Genomic DNA, 20,296 nt, shown 5'->3' with positions numbered 1-20,296 from the left:
CTTCCCAAAACAGTTCTGTGGAAAAGATTTAACAAGCAGCTTACTGCTGGGGGAAGGGTTTGGGAAGAGAGGGGGGGCCCCTCAGGGTCACCAAGATGTGAGGGCCTCTCACATATATACACACACAAGACATCCAAGGCGCTTTATTGCTGTGTTAAAAGTGTTTACATTGCAAAAGCATTAATAAATATTGTACATATCTTTATATACATAAATACATACACACACACATATACAGACAATAAAGGTCTCACACTCTGGCAAGAGAAAAAAAAACAGCCTAGCAAGGGAAAGCAGCCAAAAACCACATCTACTAGCGCTGGAGTGGATAGAGGGAGTAGAGGGAAAGAGAGAGGGAGAGGGATAAGCGAGAGGGAATGGGGAGGGATCAGTTTCTAGGCTAGGCTGTGGTTGGCTCTGCTGATGGATGGACTCGGGATAGATCGAGTTACACCATTTGCCGTGCATTAGTTTGTTTTTCCCCGCTCAGAAAGGAGAGAGACACTTCAAGCTTGACTCAGAGTTGTTGCGATCCAAATCGCGTAAAGAGAATCACGGATTCAGATGAGGTGAGTTTATTTTATTAGGGAAAATGCAACGTTACGAGCGCGTGAGACTGTAAAAATTGGGAGAAGGAAAAGAAGCGGCAAGAAAAAGATTTCCAAAACATCAGAAGTACTCTAGGTGCAGCGCAAAAATAGAACTGGAGCTATTTTTATTCACCCTGTTACCCGTTCACACCGATTCGGATTGTTTATAAGAGGAGTGACGCACGCGCTTAAAGTTCTTCATTCTGAAGAGCAGATCTCTTGAGGTAATTACTTAGTTGGTTTTATTTTATTAGGGTTGTATTGGTTTGGTTTGGTTTGGTGAATGACGGGGGGATGGTACTAGAGGAGAGGGAGGGTCTTGGTGCTATTTGATCGGTGAGCTTTTGAAGATCACAAAGCTTTATCCAGAAGACGAGCTGGACGAGCCCCGTGGGCTCTGGGAATTGTTTTGCGTGGTTCGGATAAAACAAACACATGGGGATCCTCTGGCTTTATGGAGCGAGCTACACACATGCTGTCTTATTGCATTGGATTTAATAGCGTAAAACACTTTGGAATATAACGCGGGGAGAGTATCGTAATCTTCATGCTCGTTTGGAGAACATTCAGGTAGGATTTCTGTTCTCATTTTTACACTTTGTTGTCACACAGATGTTGAAGTAAATGGTGTAATACTGCTTTACCGAAACTTTTTTTTTCTGTATACGGATCATTCGAGCGCAATCATGCGCTTCATTAAAAGTTACTGATTATATTTAGCATTTATGAGATAAATCAATACTGTCACATCATGTTGATACAGTGGCTTTATTCGATTAATTAGTATTTTTTTTTCCTATGGTGCTTGTATCATGTTTTTCCCCTGCTTATTAACATAAAATGATAATATATGAAAAACAAAAAAAACGGGATTTGAATAGGGGGAAAGCGCACAAAGCTGAGACAGAAGCTGATTCAAGCATTTGATTCCCCAATTGTATCGTTTCTCTCCTTGCATACTAGCCCATAAACAGGGTCAGATGGGACATGTGTCAGAAATTAGCCCTGACATAGGGAAAAAATGCCGCAAATAGATTTTTTAAATATGGGGGCAACATTGTGAATTCGCATGATTTTACCTCAAATTAGACATTTATATTATAGACATTTTATTAAATATAGCCTACCTATGTCCATTTATAGCCATAGCCACTTTAGTGTCAGTGTTAGTTAAATAATTTGAAATGTTTGGAACAAATAGGCGGCACGCTTTATGTGAGGAAAAAATGGCCCTTTAAATCAATGCCAGTTTATTTCTGACATTGGATGGGGCAGATGTGTCTCCATAATGCACTTTAGATCCCTCCTGTCCCGTAATGATGAGGGATCGAAGTTCACACAGAAGTAGGCTACAACAGAAGACCCACAGTCATAAATGCATCTAACCTTTGCCTGGGAGTTACATTATGTCATTCAAACTGATACAATCTTTTAAAGAACAAAACCATAATAATATCTCTACTGCCGGTAGAATATGGTCCGAGGTAGAGGGAGGGGGAGAGATGTTGCTGTTGTTGTGTAAAGTGGATTTTGGAGCCCACGGTCATGCATTAACACAATCAATTTCCCAGCAGAAGCCATTACCGACCTAACACTCCACTGTTGTCTTTATGCATTTACTGCAACTCAAGAGATTCGTCACGGCTCGGCTCCAGCCTGAACGCTTTGATTCATATGCTCTCTTCAGAGGCGGAGTTTAGGTCAATTTCCGAACGGAGAGGGGTTTGAAGATGCTGTTCATATCGCTCATAGACAAACTGTTGAGTGGCATCCGAGATACGCTGTGATAAACACACATGTAGAAAATGAAGCGAAAGCGTTGTTGTACGTGAGTGGCAGCCGTCAGCAGAATGAATGAACGAATTTTGTAAGAACGAAGTTTTTTTTTTTTTTTACACACAACAATCTCGTTTTATTCCGTGTACGCGCATAATGTTGCTTGTTGCAAAATACTGAGGCAAGTGTTGAGTGCAAAACACGAAGTAGGGGAGACTGAGGAAACACACATATGTCTCAAAATTTGATATAAAGTATCTTTGAGTGTGTTGCAAGACTAATAGAAAACATAGGCCTACGTTTAAATGCTGTACAGCTGTTGTACATCAAAGTTAATCTTTCAAAACAATTGTTATGCCACCATCCAAATCCACCCATTTCATTTTATACATGGTAATTCAGAACAGTTAACAACTAGAAAACATTGTAATTCAAACCAGCTAGCAACAAATGTCAAACAAATACACTAAACATAAGCTAACAACTACAACACAAGCTAAAAACATAAGGCATATGTGTATGTTTGTGCTGAGCTTTTGTCCAGATTGAGCCCCAACAAGGACAGTAAAACCTGAAATTACCAACATGGTGTGAATCAGCCAACAGTCCCCATGAGGAAAAGAACTTAATAAATAACCTAAATAGCATCTTAATTTAGCTGCAATTTTGCTTAGAATAAAAACATGTCAATGGAAAGGCTCCACAATATAACAAATAACGTGGTAGTCACACAACACAGATGAATAGCTTGTATATCAAGTAAATATTACAACTACTGTCACCTCAGAAGGATGCTGGTCATGTATGATAGTGATTTCACCCTGCAGCTCATTTTTAATTGGTTAAACGTGTTACAACTCACTCTTTATCACAACACTCTCCGCTCTTCTCCATTTCTTGCTGTGTGACCATATGGAAGTTAATGACATATGCTGTTCTCCTAATTGTTAATTTGTGCTTCATGAATGTGTGAGTTTGGGAGATGTATATCTGTTAAACACACTGCAAGAGTGTGCGGCCTCTTATCTCTGCTGAACCTGTCAACCCTCTTTCAGAGAGCGCCAGATAACATCTACCTCTTCTGAAACTTCTCCGTGAAGCAGTTTCAGCACTTTTCATGTGGGTGTGTGAATAAAGTCAGTCACAACAGCTGGCCACATTGTGTCCACTAAGCCCACGCCAGTCCTGCTGTCTTGTGTTCAGTCTCGGTCAGGCTTGAGTAACTGATTTAACCTTTAAAGCATGGAGGTCTCCTCACTGGCCCGGACTGAACGGACTCTGAGCTCGCTATTGTTCCCTCAACACACACACTTGCACACACCTGCAGGATAGGGCTTTGGGAGAGTGGGGGTGGGGAGTGGAGCTGCTCAGGTGGGCCCTGACCTGTCTTACAGATGTGGAGTAACAAGTTGTGACTCCTCAGCAGTAATCCCACTGTAAACAACTTTATGATATCAGTGCTCTTCTGGGGGAGAGGTCTCAGCGCGAGCGTCTCTGAAACTACACACATCACAACTGTTGAGTTGTGAGAGTAGATCCGAGGGCCCGTTGTTCAAGATCATTTTAAAGTTTGAGGGTGCGTTATGACCAATATCTTTTCACAATACATGAAGTTATATATATATATCACAATATAGCTATTTGGTTTCCATTTGTTAGCATTAGTTACATAATGTAAATTAAAAGACTTATAAAGCATGTATTTATCTTAGTTAATGTCAATTTCAATATTTACTAATATGCTATTATATACTATTAAGTTGTATGTTAGTATTATTAAATGGACGTGAGCTAACATGAACATTGTATTTGTATTACAAAAAATAATACATATTTTAACAAATGCATTGCTCATTTTTAATGTTAATTAATGCATTAACTAATTAAATACACTTATTGTAAAGTGTTACCTATATTGTGCATAATCCAGCTAATTAGATACAATACAGATGAAAGACACTTCATCTGACTTGATTATTTATTTATTAATGAAACCTTTTTTTATTTGGTGGACACAAACCAAAATATATCATTATTCAAAACAAATCATACGTCCAACTTGATTAAGTTACTTAGTAAACTGATACTTCAGTAATCTAATAGTACATACTCAGAATTCTGATTGGATGAGCCACAATGCTACGGTAAAACAAACATTATACAATACTGTTCACACACAGCATTCTGACATCACAGTGTAATGTAAAATGATCAATATACAGACACCTGTGACCACAAATCAGTTTTATATTATATTTATTAACACAGAAACGCGGCAATGTAGCTTGACAATCATAAATAAATAAACAGTTTTGTGCTGTGCAAAACAAATACCTTTAAATACAAGTTTTAAACTTAAATTAAAGATCTCAAACAAGTTTGGGACAGGTTTGGCACAAATCCCGCTCTGTATAGTCACGTTGTTGCATTTTTATGAATTGCTTTTGTATGTAAACATAAATCACTTCTGAGCACTGATAGCCACTTGTATATTTCCACCACGATATAGCAAAGTCTCCACCAGCTGGCACATTTCTGCCATTGTGTGGTATATACCATCATACTTCCCAGCCTTATATTTAACAGCTTCTGTTGATTTATTCCTTCATCTTCTTTCTCAGTGTCAGGCCTCAGGCAGATCTGCAGGGTTTGTGTTAAACTAAAGCTAAAGTTGATTGAAATGCTCCTCAGTTAAGCAACATAATTCTCTCCTGTATCAAGATGCATAAAACTAACCATAGCACATCTGCTGCACTAATGCAGCCAGTGGGGAGCGTTCATTTCGCAAGGTTAACTAAAACCACCGAGCGTCACCGGCCGGCTTTGTTCTTTTGGCCTTCGCTGTCGCGTTTCCTGCAGCTGGACTCTGGCGGGCGGGCACTGGGTGGATCTGCTGCAGGCAATCTTACTGGAACGACCTGCCAACACCAGGGGCGTGCCAGCATCCCGGGAAACCCTGCCAAAAACATCAGCGAGTGCGTGATTGCGTCGCACTGAGAGAGGCTGTAATGAGAGTAGCCAAGGAGCAGATAAACATTAACAGGTTGCGTGACTAGTCGACTCTCTCTCCACGCAGGGTTCATACACCGGAGGGCAAGACTGGAAAACCAAACCAAGACGTTCAATAGAAAACACGTTGCGCTTGTGTATATTGAAAAGAAATTTAAGACGGCTGACCTTTGTATGTCCTTTGTTTCTGTTTTGCATTAGGTTTCTCTTGCTCTCTTTGCCCAAGCCTGGTGTTTTTCGTGCATTGGAATTGTTGTGGTATTGTAGCATGTCTCTGTAACTCCCTGTGGTGTTTCTATGAATAATGATTAGAGCGAGTAAGGAATTTCTGTCATTGACAATGAATATGTTCCAGGGTGCTGGAAATATCCCCTCTTTATTTCATGAAGTAATATCCAGGCGGAGGAAATGATACGGCGCTGTGAAGCTGTGATTAGACTTTCAGTGCTGTATTAAACTGGGGCTCCTCTTGTACACATCGCTTAATCCATACGGTGTTTCCCGGCCCCTCCGAGAGCTCTGTTCTGCTGATGTGTGCACTTCTGTACGGATCAAAGATGCGCTTGGGAAAAGAAATTCATTTGGAGCTCCGTTATGATAGACACATTTTTTGACCCCTTGACCTTTGACTTCAACTAAGTGTCCAAGCGTTAAAGCTTTTAATCGCTCAAGCACCACATGGGCAAAGAAAACAATCTTTATTCTTGTCCCGTCTTCTGGTCTCTCCTCTTCTCATTTTCTCACCGTGTCTCGTCTTGATTCTTCTCGTCTCTTCTTGTCTCTCTCGCATGCTTGTCTCATCTCATCCGGTGTGTCCTTCTTGTTTCGTCTGTTTTATTTCTGTGTGTCCGTCTCCATATTGTCACACTTTTTGTCTCATCCCTGTCTCATATCTTCTAGCCTCCCCTGTTTCAATTCATGCCTCATCTTGTCTCTTTTCTTTTCACTTTGTCTTTCTCTATCTTCTGGCCTCATCTTGTCTCTCCTTTTCATCTCTTCTTGTCTCCTCTAGTCTCTCATGCTTGTCTCATGCATCTAGTCCTCGTCTTATCTGTTCTATCTTTGTCCTGTCTCAGCTCTTCTTGTCTTCCTTTTCTCATTTCTTGTATTGTATTTTCTTTTACCTAGTTTCTCATCCCTGCATCATGATCTCTCCATGATCTTTTATCTCTGTTCTATTCTCATCTAGCCTCTCATCCTTTCTTCTTGCCTCTCCTTTCTTCAAATCTGGCCTCATTTGGCCTTTTTATCTTATGGTTGTCTCATCTCATCTGATGTATCCTCGTTGTTTTATCTGTTCTACGTTTTGTCTTGTGTCCTATTGCGTATTTTTTTCTCATTGACCTCTCACTTTTTCTCACCTCATATTTTCCTTCCTTCTCTTCTCTTCTCTTATTTTCTTGTCTCAAATGTTCTATTTCCATCTAGTCTGTCATCCCTCTTCAATTCTCACCTCGTCTCATCGTCTCTCCCTTTCTTCTCTTCTCGTCTCTTATGCATGTCTCAGCTCCTCTTTTTTCCCCTTTTTTTTCTCACCTAGTCTCACATTTTCTGTTCTTTTCTCATCTAGTATCTTGTCCTCTCCTCTCCTCGCTTCAACTTTCACCTTGTCTTGTCTCTTCTCTTCTCATCTCGTCTCTCCTTTTCTCATCTCGCCTGTTGTCTCTCCGTCCCTTCTCATCCGTTCGTCTACTCGTATCATTAACCTTTTCTTTCTTCTCATCTCAACTAAGAAAATTGCTAGAGAAAGAGTCATTTCTATTGATCTGATCAAAGCTCGATAGCCCAGAATCCCTTGCAGTCAGCCTGTAGAAATGAAGGTCCATTATGGCAACAGATGAGCAGAGAAACTCCCTTCCTTGCAAGACTGTGGATCATGTTTCAGTTGGAGAATTTCCCCAGGCCGCGTCCCACTCAGCTGATCAATCGAGAGCTGATCAATCAACGGCTAATCAATAATAGCAGGGTGGTACAGGCAGCATATACATATTACAGTGTGGGAGCAGGTGCACAGGGCCGCTAATTGCAAAAACGTCAATACTATGCAAGCATGTGTGGCGAGACACTCTCAGGAAGTGGTTGGGGCCTGACTCACTCACTCACTCACTCTCGTTCTGCCAAGCTGCTTGTTGTCTCCATGTAAATTGTTTATATCCGTTCGGGCTTTGCTGGCATGAATAATTTGTAGCTTTATAAATATTTGACTTTACACCGCTCATTAATATGCACAGATGATTGTCTCTCCAGGACACGACCCCAACCACAGCATGCAGACCTTTTGAAAATCTTCCTGTTTGAATGTCCGTTTGAAGACTTCTGTGCCAGGCGCAGCAAACACACTCCCACCTGTAGTACTCAATCCAAGCACACATGCGCACACCTAATAGTAGACACATTATATCTTAAAATAAAATATAGCGTAAATGTGTGAAAGTGCGTATCAGTGCTAGCTGATAGCACAACGTTAATTTTTGCGTTTGTGGTGTCTCAAACACTCACTTTCCACCCCCTCTCTGTCTGTTTTTTGACCTTCCTCTCATGGACAGATTTTCAATCATGGGTATTGGCTGCCAAATACACACACACACACACACACTAAATGATCTGTTGGGAGTGAACCTGTATGCGTATAAAAAGCAGGCGTTCTAATCTATGCAGCAAATCCTGACAGAGGTCATACACAAAAAACAAAAGAGGAAAGAGCGCCTGGGACGCATGCTGACATCTGTATTTCTGTGTGTGTTGCAGGTAACATCTACATAAGTGCAGTACAGGTGGTGTTTGCCCTCTGTGCCAGCAATGGGGTGGCGAGAACTGAAGACTGACCTGCTGCTGCTGCTACTGCTGCTGATGGCGTCCCACCTGGAGGCTGTGAGCTTTCCCGAGGACAACATCCCTTTAGATGTTGTGGACAGACACTGTAAGCACAGGCAAATTTCATTCTGTTTGTGAATTGCCCCCATCTACATAAGATCTTTATCAAGTTCTTTGAAAAAAAAAAACCTTTCTTTTCTTAAGCTAAGTGCACTTTTGGTCCTGCGGGCTTCTAGAAAATAAACTCACTCTCACTAGTTCATCATATTTCCCATTAACAATGGCCAGTGGATATAAATACACACAAACAAAATAGTTTTTGCCATTTTTCTGAACATGTCATGTTTCTGAACAAATTACATTTCCACTAGCTCGACTCATGTACGTTTTATTAGCATTTTTTAAATAAAATAGAATAAAATGGCAACTCCTTTGTCTTCCAAAGGAAAATAGTCACCCTTTTTTACACAATTTAATAAAATGACAGCTAGATTGGAAAAGGCGCACACACACAAATATTCTAAAATGTTAAATATTGAAATTGTTTGTTTTATTGTTGGTTTAAAACTACCAGAACTGTTTTAAGTCCTTGGGTTTGGAACTAGGCCTATTTAAACCAATAAAATCAAAGTAATATGAAAGGTATCAAAACATAAATGATAAGACATTCTAAAATATTGCAAGTAATAATTAATTTTAATATCAACCTCTTGGACAAAAAGTGCCTGGAAACACAGCCATCCACACTCTTAAGAAGACATACACGTCTACAGTCGCTGCATTAGCGCTTCTGTGCTCTGCAGTGAGAAAACACCCTAGCATGCTGACAGTGCAGTCGCTGGACGTCAATGCGGGAGCTGCTGGTGTAATATTCATTACTTTAGCAAAGTCTTTCTTCAGGGCAGTTTAACATGCAGTTGCAACAGCCAATCAATACCAACATCGATCTCTGTTGACGCTAATACTGAATAACAGCGCATCTGTTTGTTCTGCAGATGCACGACAGTACCCGGTTTTCCGTGGACGGCCTTCTGGCAACGAATCTCAGCATAGACTGGACTTTCAGCTGATGACCAAGATACACGATACACTCTTCATCGCTGGCAGGTAAGTCAGGATGTGGAACCAAGGTCTTCGAGCGCTTGACCTGCTCAGACAAGCTGGTTGATGAACAGTAGAACTGCGAGTAGTAATGTGTGTGTAATGTAAACTGTTTCTATCTTTCTCACAGGGACCAAGTGTATTTAGTGAGTCTAAGAGAGTCCTACAGGAATGAGATAATTCCATACAGGGTGGGTTCACAGTAAATCACTTTATGACTGAACGCTCTTGTTCTAACCAGGCGTGACACAATAAAAGCGGCAAGCGATAAAAACGATCTTAAGTTCCAGTAATGGCACCACTTTTTGTAAATCGCTAGGTTTCTGTTTCTGTCTTTCTGTCCCCGCCCACAGTAAAACGGTATTGGTCCAAAATTGGACAGAGCTATAAACATTAAAACTTCAAAGAATTTTAAAATGTGTATATATTAGTGCTGGGCAGCGATTAATCGTTGTCCAGTACTAATATAAATACATACTGTATATATATATATATATATATATATATATATATATATATATATATATATATATATATATATATATATATATATATATATATATATATATACATTATATTACAGCTATATATATTAATTACAGCTGGAAACTTTTTGCATCATGCCTGATTAGAAAGCAGTGTAATGCAGTGTTAATGTTCATGAGTGTGCGGGTGGGAAACTGTGTCTAATGGTAATGGTGTGTGATCATGTCACAGAAGCTGACGTGGCGGTCGGGGCAGGCGGACCGGGAGACGTGTGCCATGAAGGGAAAGCACAGAGTGAGACCTCCACTTCTTCAGCATAAATCAGCTGTCATTGGTCTTGTAGTATTTACAGCACTAAAGCAACCATAAATCTCACTGTCTCGTCTTCCTCTCAGGACGAGTGCCATAATTTCATTAAAGTCCTGGTTCCGAGAAATGATGATCTTGTGTTTATCTGCGGAACAAATGGTTTCAACCCTATGTGCCGTTACTACAGGGTAGGTCACACTGTTTATAAGGTCTACGTGACTGTATGGCTGTTGTTTTCCTTTTAATAAGTGACTGGTTAAAGTGAATGGGAGCATTTTTACAGTACAATGAAGATAAGATTTTTTTCTTTCTATTTCCGTCTCTTGTTTAGTTGGATAACCTGGAGTTTGATGGGGAAGAGATCAGCGGTTTGGCCCGATGCCCATTTGACGCCAAGCAGACAAACGTTGCCCTGTTTGCTGGTATGAGAGCTGTCAGGATAATGAGGAGGATGATAAATAACTTTGCCATGAATTTTAAAGGTTTTGGATAAAATTAACGCTCCAACGAGAGCAGAGACTGATGTTACGCATAAATCAGATGCCATGAAAGTACAGTACAGTGTGATGTCACGTGTGAATGAGTCTGTATAGGAAACACTGCAAAAAACCTCTTAATCAGTATTTTCGGCTTGTTTTCCAGTTATAATATTTAAATATTTTTCTTGTTTTAAGCATTAAACTCACAAAATGTAACTATATGCTTAAAACTTGAATTTGTATTCAATGTATTTATGTATTATTATTTAGAAAGCTGGATTATTTACTGTACATACAATAGCAGGAACACTTAAGTAAAAAGCAAAAACTGGAATGAAATGCCATTTGCACTGCATTGCATTGAAGAATATAAATAATCAGTGTTTTTTTTTTTTTGTCTAAATAGACATTTCCTTCATCTTCGTTTTGCTTTTCTGTTTCATTCTCGGTGTAAATGGACTTTAGTGTTCGGTGAATGCGTGCTGAATTCCAAGTACATTGCGCGAGTTGTATGCAATTGTGTAATGAAGTCGAAGTGTGTGTTTAAGCTCTCGCATTTATGTGTCATAGATGGTAAGCTGTACTCGGCCACGGTGGCGGACTTCCTGGCCAGCGATGCTGTTATTTATCGCAGCATGGGAGACGGTTCTGCCCTTCGGACCATCAAGTATGATTCCAAGTGGTTAAAAGGTACAGAAACTCTTGCTTGTCTGCTAGTCTGTCTTTTATGCTAACATTGCTAAATGTGTTGAACCCAGTACACATTTGAACTATAACCTCTAATCGCACCTTAAAGAAGTGGGTCAATGTGGGAGAACAGAAAATGGCGGGTGTTGATATAAAATCCAGCTTTCTGTGGCACGATCTAGGTCAACACTCAGGCATTCCACTCAGCCAACAAAAACGCATCAAAATTTAACTTGGGGTCAGCGATGGAGATGCTAATGCTTCTTTCTCTTTCTCTCCCAGAACCACATTTCCTCCATGCAGTGGATTATGGGGATTTTGTCTACTTCTTTTTCAGAGAAATCGCAGCCGAGCACAACAACTTGGGAAAGGTATGACTTGCAACTTAACGTGCAATGCTAACGTTGCTACATATGCTAAAGTTCACAAAACACGCACAAAAAGTAATGTGACGGTACCATGGTACAGTTATGGTAATCCTGTTGTATCTAAACTGTGATAATACACTTCTGATTTGCATGTTAATGTAGTATTCATAGGCTTTTATTTAGAGATGAGCATTTGTCCCAGAGGGTCAGAATATCATCCGTTGCCTCAGGATTTGCTTTAAATTGGCCCGTATAACGACTTCTTTGTACCACAGACTAATGAATATTTAAGTTTAGTTAATTTTGCAGTCAACACCTGCATCGAGAGCAGGTTTTACAGTAGTGAATTATTAAGGTGGTAACATGGTGCTAATTCAAGCCCTCAAGCACACTGCAGTTTTGTTCTATCTAAGAGGAAAAATATTTCTTGCGTATATTTAGATTCAACTGAGCCGCTTGGGAGATAGATTTATTATTTAGAGAGCGATGCTGAGTTTCTCCCACTATTTTTCTCTCACCGCAGGCGGTTTACTCCAGAGTGGCTCGGATCTGTAAAAATGACATGGGAGGGTCTCAGCGGGTGCTGGAGAAACACTGGACATCTTTTGTTAAGGCTCGCCTGAACTGTTCCGTTCCCGGAGAATCATTTTTCTACTTTGATGTCCTTCAGGCCATTACAGACATAATCGACATTAATGGGGTGCCTTCTGTGGTTGGAGTTTTCACCACCCAGTTAAACAGGTAAAGCTTGTCACAATCCTCTCCATAAAATCTCATAAAAACATGAAAACAGGCTGAATAGCGCTAACACTGTTTGGATTTATTCAGTATCCCTGGCTCCGCGGTGTGTGCGTTCTCCATGGAGGACATTGAGAAAGCGTTCCGTGGCCGTTTCAAAGAGCAGAAGACGGCAGATTCAGTGTGGACACCATTTCCAGAGGAAAAGCTGCCCAAGCCCAGGTTGGTGCACAGCACTAGTGCGTGACGGGCTAATCATTGCGAGATTAATAATTAACATGTGATAATTGGACATGCTGCATATTTAACCTGTGTGTGCAGTGGCCATATGGAGGCGGGTATAGATTTACAGGCATGTGGCACATGGTACTTTGCCCTCTCTCCCTCAACCGGAACTGCATGTGTGCGCGTTTTGTCTTTTCAGACCCGGCTGCTGTGCGGGACACGGTTCAGCAGAGTCCTTCAAAACCTCCATCGAGTTTCCAGACGAGACCCTTCAGTTCATCAAGTCACACCCACTCATGGACGCCTCGGTCCCCTCCATTGGAGACGAACCGTGGTTCACCAAAACAAGAGTCAGGTATGGGCACAGTGCCACCATTCAGCCTAGTCTCAAAACCTTGTTCTGACACCACGCAAAATGTGCTGCAACCAAGACTTTTGACTAACAGCAAAGTCTAAGTACTGCCCACTTTGACAGGAAGAGACTGACTGATCAACATGTAAACCCAGCTCCTTTTTATTAGCCTTTTTTAAAGGTAGATTTATCTGAAATGGTTACACTTCATAAGGAGAAAGAAATGTATACCCATCAGAAGAAAATCCAATACCTACACCGATTATACAATTACATAAGAACACACTGAACAGTTTGCAATCTAGACCTGTTAGCTGTTAAATAAGCATCAGGTAAACATTTTATAACCCTCCCAGCAAAGATCGTTGGTTTCACGTTCTAAACAACTGGCACGCCTAATTTCACTAGTTCAGGTCTTGATAGATGTGTCGCGTTTCAACATGTTTTGTCCTGTGCCAGATCAAGTTAAGCTTTTGTAATTCAGGCGTCTCCTTGTAACTGAAAAGCAGCCTTGCACTCAAGTGTTTTTCCTCCTTCTTTGTAGGTATAGGCTGACGGCACTCGCCGTTGATAACACTGCAGGACCCCATAAGAATTACACAGTGGTATTCATTGGCACTGAGGCAGGCATCTTGCTAAAAGTTCTGGCCAAGACATCCCCGCTGTCTTTGAATGACAGTGTCCTACTGGAAGAGATTGACGTTTTCAACCAAGCCAAGTATGTTCTAATCCTATAATTATCTCATGATCATTCTCTTTGTCTTTAAATTGTGAGGAACTTATTTGTAGACCCAAGACTCATTTTATGAAACTATCTTGGCTATTTACCCCAAAAAATAAAGTCTTTTTGTGACCTGAATGAGAGTTTTGGATTGTTTGAGATGAGATTAGATATGTTTGATGGGAAAGCAAAAGGTTTTCACTTTCCCCTCTGCAGTGTCAGTGTGTGTGTTGTATGTGTGTTTTGTTCTCTTGCTAAAGAAAGTATTGACTGACAGATAGACCCGATAACATATGATTTATCTGTTCTTCACTGTCTCCCTCCCTCTGTTCTGTTTTTCCCAGGTGTTTATCCAGCAATGAGGATGATAGGGGAATTCTGTCTTTCCACCTAGATAAAGACACCCACACGCTCTATGTAGCCTTTTCCAGCTGTGTGGTCAGAATACCACTCAGCCGCTGCGAACGACACAGTTCCTGTCAAAAGTGAGTGCTGAATGCAGCTCTACTTAAGCCTTGTTTATACAGACAGCAAAATATATATTTGTTTTGCCATATCTACATTTCAGTTTATTAGTCTGAACAGCAAAAAACCTTCTCAGCCATTGTAAGGTGTGTTAATCTTATATATATTGCGCTGGTATAAACATTAGTTTTTGTGTTGCAGGTCTTGTATTGCTTCTAGAGACCCGTACTGCGGGTGGATGTCACATGGAGCGTGTGAACGTATTCCTGCAGCTATGCAGTAAGTCCTACAATCATTTAAAACAGTCAGATTTACCTAGAAAATGCAACGGGGAAAACTAGGTATGCTAAATGAAATTACAAACATATTTCCTGCAAAGCTAAACTAGATTCACCCATCAGTCCAGATGTATTTCCTTAGTCCTTAGGACAACATTTCTTATCCCTCTGTCTTTTCCTCTGTCTTTTCCTTTTTTGCAGAACTGGTTATGAGCAAGATGTTGAAAACGGCAACACTGCTCATCTCGGCGATTGTCATGGTGAGCTAATCAACATGTGCCCCCTTTAGGAAATAGTAGTTAGTAGTTCTCACAACAATAACCCCCTTACACCCTCAGCTGATGGAAATTAACACATATCACACAAACATCATACTAATTTCTCTGACAATTAAACAAACACATATGTACACATGCATTGTGTAGGCCTGAACATCACAGAGACATACATTGCAAGTGAAAGAGCGATACAGCGTAAACCAGAGAAAAACAAACACTTTTTTGATAATTTGATAAAAACAGTTGTAGCTTTTTTATAATTTCAAACTTTTATTTTTGTTATTTTATGCTGATTTTCTGTTCCTTTAATTCTTTTAGAATTTTTGGCCACTACATCAGCGCCAGATTTCAAATCATATGGCGACCCAACCTCTGGTTAGTTTCCTGTACTGCACTGATTTCTTTCCTTGAGTTCATCATTCTCCAAATCTCCGTCTTTTTTCCTCTTCTGCTGCCACCTAGCTTTAATCATGTGTTCTTCATCATACCATCATCACTATCATTAAGATGGCACCTGATCTCTCATCACCAGCTTTTCCATAATTTCATGCATTTGTTCTTGCATGGATATGTGCTACCTCCATCTTATCTTATCTCCCTGGACTATATTGTCGCCGTCTTATTCTATTAAAGATGATCTTCATCCTTTCCCTCCTCTCAGGCTGAAGTTTTCCTTACCTTAGACTCTGCACAGCCATTACTAACCTGTAATGGTCCAAAGAGTCAACCTCTAAAAAAATAACCTCAATGAATCGTATAAACTGACATATGTCAGACCTGTCAGTATGCACTAACCCCCGACCGTTACGTTGCGCCTATCATGGGCCCCGATTCTTAACAGTTTGTTTGTCGCTACAGACATGGAGTTGCCATCCTCGTCAGTCACAGTGCCCGCAAGTTCTGAACCCATACAATCACTCCAAACCATCCCCACTCAGACTCCCCAACTCTTTGGCTCACAGAAATCTGTGCTCCGCGATGACCCAGCCACTTCACATTCTGTTGCGTCTTTACCAGGTGTGCAGGAGGGTAAGGCCTTGACCAGAGCGCTCTGCGCTGCTGCATGGAATTCTGGGTAATAGCTGCTATTAGCGCTGCTAGTCATATGAGAGAGGGCATTACATCTCTGATAGCAGCCCATTCCTTACGAAAATGGCTTGATAAGCAATTCTGCAGTCAGTCACATACATTAGCAAAGTAGAGATACAGGCTCCTAATGCATGTGCTTTTGAAAACTTTCAGATCAGCACAATGCCTTGTTGTCTTGAAGTGTATTAAGATGATATAAGCAGCTATACTCAGATTCCATCAGCGTATAAAGCTTTTTATTATTATTTCTCCTACTTTTATGTTCCTATGATTTGTTCTCCACTTTTGACTTTATTTGATATATTTTCTAGTTTCATGCATTTTCTATGGGATTTTTTTTGTTCTATCTATCCTAAATGGCTACATCTTTATCTTCTTTCATCCATTTCTTTATCTGCCCATTGTTTTGGGTTTTAGAAAATCTTCCAAAGGCCTTGCCACTAAGCAACACTTTTAAGCACCTCTAAAGCAACATTATTCTCTGACTAACTATTTTGAATATCTGCGGATGCTAACAAAACTCACCCTCGAATAACAGACAAAGACAGTGGGCTTAATTCTTTTTGGGAAAACTCTCATGTAAAACCAGAACATACTAACTCACCTGATACTCAACTCTTGTGCAATAAAATGTACCACTACACCTCTTTACTAATTTGCCTCCTTCACTAATATAATAACAGGGTACTGCATTGTACTTTCTGAATTTCTTGCTAGGTATGTTTCTTTAAAAAGTTTCTAAAATGTTGAAAATAACAGTAGTACACTTTGGATTCACTCCAAATGGTTGAGCATGTTTGGGGGGAAAGGACTTTTTGCTTTAAGAGAGAGTTGTTCAGTGCTCAACTGTCTGAGTGTGCTAACATGCTGTCTGGCTATCTGTGTTGCAGGTGTGTGGGAAATACAAGCAGGTGAATCTAACCAGATGGTGCACATGAACATCCTTATCTCCTGTGTGTTAGCTGCATTCCTGCTTGGTGCATTCATTGCCGGCATGGTCGTTTACTGCTATAGAGATGCTTTCCTTCGCACACCACGCAAGATCCAAAAAGATGCAGAGTCAGCACAGTCCTGCACTGATTCCACTGGCAGCTTTGCCAAGCTCAATGGTCTGTTCGACAGTCCTGTCAAAGACTACCAACCCGACATGGATTCTCCCAAACTGTACACCAACTTGTTAAGCAATGGGAGAGAGGTGCCAACCACCGGAGACACTCAGACAATGCTCCTGAGTGGGCAGCCACCGGAACTAGCAGCACTGCCTACTCCTGAGTCCACACCTGTGCTGCAACAGAAGAGCCTTCAGCCAATCAAGAACCAGTGGGAGAGAGCTCATGGTAAGATAAGTAGCTCCCGCAAAGAAGGACCACCAAAAAGCCCACAATACCTTCCCTCCAGTCCACCTCCCCATTCTGCCATTAGCAACCCCCATATACCTAGTGCTGTGGTATTGCCCAATGCCACACATGAGATCAGGGGATCATTCAGTTCTCCCGAAGGGCCTCAAGCAGAAAAGAAGATCCAGAATAGCGATCAACATGGTTCCAAATCTGGCCGTAAAGACCAGCGGCGCACTGTGGATGCCAGGAACACGCTGAACGACCTCTTGAAGCATCTAAATGAGAGCAGCCCCCCAAAGGCCATCATGGTGGAGATGCCCAAATCCCGACAGCACCTAATGCTGGAACCCATCGTAAGCCCAACGGAGATTCCACCTAAAGTCCCAAGCCGAGAGGCTTCCTTGTACTCTCCCTCTTCATCTTTACCCAGGAATAGCCCGACTAAAAGAGTGGATGTGCCGACTACACCAACATCACCCACGGGGCAAATGGGAACACTCGAGAGACAGCGGTATCACCGCAGCTCTTCCCAGCGACACTCCATATCCTCGCCGCCCAAAGGGCTGCACTCACCTAGCGGGGCCATAGTGTCCCGCCAACCTAGTATGAACAGAGGTGGGTACATGCCCCCAACTCCTACCCCTCCCACTAGACTAGACTCTCACGGGGTACCAATGGCTATGACACCTTCTGTATCCCGACAGAGCAGCTACAGTGGTCACGGATCTTTACCACGAACATCCATCAAACGGACAGCATCGTTAAAGCCCGATGTGCCACCCAAACCCAACGGTTTTGCACCACAGACTGCACAAATGAGGGCAGTGAACAAGTATAGCTACTGAAATGCTTAGCAAGATCTTACTCTTTGAATGGACAGTGGGAGTAAAAGCGCTTGGCCCGCAGAGATATGGCCTTTCCTTTGAAGGGAAATGAATCGGATGCCAGAGCTTCTGTTTCGGGTAGTTGTGCTAGTTCTCAGTGACCATGTCCCGTCACGCTTGAGTGACAGGTGACGGATTCTGATCTTTAAGGCGGCAGGGACGCCTGAGGTCATAGGTCACAGCTGACGTGCAGCGTAAGGCTGCTGCGTAGTTGCTGTGGCGGTCGGGCAGTGACTGCTCCCCCCTGCACTGTTCTCCCCATCAATGTGAACTGTATTTGTAAGACTGTTTGGAAAATGTGGTATTCTTGCTTGGATATCTCTCGAGAAGATAGAAAGAGTCAAAGGGACATGTTGCGTGTCTGTGTTTGATTAGTCTCTGGGGCTAACCAGTGTGCATTCATTGCCCATGTTTTTTTTTCAGTAAACTGAGAACAAGTTTGAGTCAGCGCTGTCATAAAACTAAATTCCATTTAAGGTGCATTAACATCAGATGTGTTTGGACACAGAAGTCCAGACATTAATTAATAATTTCTGCGTGCAAAAGAAATGTCCAGGGCCCCTTACTTGGACTACTGATTTTAAAACTCACAGGGTAAAAGTGCCCTCAACATTTGTGCTGCTAAGTGTAGATGATGACAGTGTTTAACTCCAGTGTGACGTTCCATGCAGCAGCTCTGCGTGTCAAGCTGCTGCAAGCTTTTAAACCCACAGACTCGGCACAGGATCATGCTGGTCAAATGTACTATGTTCTGTTTTTAGTTCCAGAAAATCAATGGGAATCCTGTAATCCCATAAAGTCAATTTTCAACTATGACACAAGGCAGATCATTGATCAACCTCTCTCCTTTCCTACATGCCAAATACTGCTGTTGGGATTATAAAGTTATTAATCTTCCCTCTGAACCATTGAATATTCCTTCCAGTTTACACACATTTAGAGAAATTGCTTCTTAGTTCCTGGGTAAAGTATTACATAAAACTGCAAACAGCACATTCCTTACTTTAAACCACTCCTCGGCTCTTTACTAGACCCTATCCACGAGATAAGCTTCACTCTGCTTGTTTTAAATAATAGAGGCCTCAAATGCATACTCACTATAAGTGTACAATCACTGCAATACCTTACCAGTGTGTCTTGCAGAGTCGTGCCAGTGATTATTGTTATTGTAAATATACAACTATTTAAGTGTGGACATTTTCAAATCAAGTTGACCTGGATTTGTATATTTGTGTGCCTTATTAAAGTCATGAGAGCTTGGTTTGGTTTTGGGCATTTCACAGTCAAATGTTGTTTTGTTTTGTTTTTTTCAATAGAGCAGAGAAGGTAAAGCTTTAGGAAATTATAAATAATCTAAATATATTTGAAGTGGGGGTAGGTGCATATTTGGCATATATAGGTCGCTAATTTGCGATGATAAGATGCCATGTAATGAATGTATTATGGATCTAAAATGTTTATCACCTGACTCTCAGCTCACAATATTTCACAACATTTAATGGGGGTAAAAACAAGATGCGTTTTTAGAGAGGAGTATCTACGATTAGGGAGTCACAGTTTGTCTGAAATTACTAGGGAATTTTAGTGTATTGAGATCAAACTTGCATCTTCAAGCCCAAAGCTCCATGTTTGTTTACATGTTCTGATTGTATTTGAGCAGCTGAGCGGAGGCTGATGCATCATCACCTGCTAAAGATCAGTTTTATTAAAGGAGAGAGAGTTGATCCTGTGCTCTGGTTCAAGTTGTCCTGTGTTGAGCTGCCTTGTATATTGCAATATAAATCTGCAATCTGACTTCAAGCCTTTATTGTTCAGTCGATATATGTGCAAAGAAACCAGACTGGTTTACCTTTTATTTTTAATACTGTGCAAACATTGGCAGTTGGAATACAGCTTTTCTTTTCTGGAATATTTTAATGTGTAGATATTGTAAAGCTGTTCTGAGAAAATGTAAATAATTACAGTCATTGTTTAAGAATATTTTTGTTGACTTTTTTTAACACGGCATGTATAGTTGAAATAAAATATTACTGCACAGAAAAGGTTTTCTTTCTATTTTTGGTAATGAAGAATGATACATCTGCAACACATATTTGTAAAATAGATGAAAATATAATATGTAGTCATGGTACACCTGAGAATCATGGGATTTGCCACCATGTCAAACTTGGTGTGACTCCACTCTTAACAGGACGAGTAAATGAAAAAAGGTTTAAAAAGGTTTCCCTCTTCCTTTAAACTTGAAGCATGTTTGAATTCAAATTTTCTGAAATGCAAATATTCTGCAAATGAACACTGAACCCCAAC

General features: G+C 41.0%; 2 protein-coding genes across 9 annotated transcripts in view; one reads left to right on the top strand and one right to left on the bottom strand.

The window, feature by feature from the left end:
* LOC307003355 (CLOCK-interacting pacemaker) overlaps positions 1-20,296 on the bottom strand; it is a 350,350-nt gene that overhangs the window by 89,574 nt on the left and 240,480 nt on the right. The gene's annotated exons all lie outside the window — the stretch shown is intronic.
* sema6d (semaphorin 6D) lies at positions 436-20,027 on the top strand. 6 transcript variants are annotated; one of them, XM_079620459.1, is made up of 19 exons: positions 436-569; positions 8,124-8,295; positions 9,185-9,296; positions 9,421-9,481; positions 10,008-10,070; positions 10,172-10,273; positions 10,417-10,507; positions 11,135-11,254; positions 11,534-11,622; positions 12,143-12,360; positions 12,448-12,579; positions 12,782-12,937; positions 13,479-13,652; positions 14,000-14,140; positions 14,322-14,399; positions 14,600-14,658; positions 14,995-15,051; positions 15,535-15,705; positions 16,656-20,027. In XM_079620459.1, the coding sequence occupies exons 2-19, from the start codon at positions 8,175-8,177 to the stop codon at positions 17,948-17,950; spliced, it is 3,240 nt and encodes a 1,079-aa protein (XP_079476585.1). In that variant the 5' UTR covers positions 436-569; positions 8,124-8,174; the 3' UTR covers positions 17,951-20,027. The 6 variants fall into 6 exon arrangements, with proteins under 6 accessions (XP_079476585.1, XP_079476587.1, XP_079476588.1 ...); XM_079620461.1 differs by having other exon boundaries at positions 438-569; positions 15,535-15,693; XM_079620460.1 differs by lacking the exon at positions 436-569 and adding an exon at positions 1,030-1,160 and having other exon boundaries at positions 16,656-20,021.

This window comes from Phoxinus phoxinus (assembly GCF_949152265.1).
Source record: "Phoxinus phoxinus genome assembly, chromosome: 8".
Lineage (NCBI taxonomy): Eukaryota > Metazoa > Chordata > Actinopteri > Cypriniformes > Leuciscidae > Phoxinus > Phoxinus phoxinus.
Note: the sequence above shows the minus strand (reverse complement) of the source record. Positions and strands in the feature narration are given on the sequence as shown.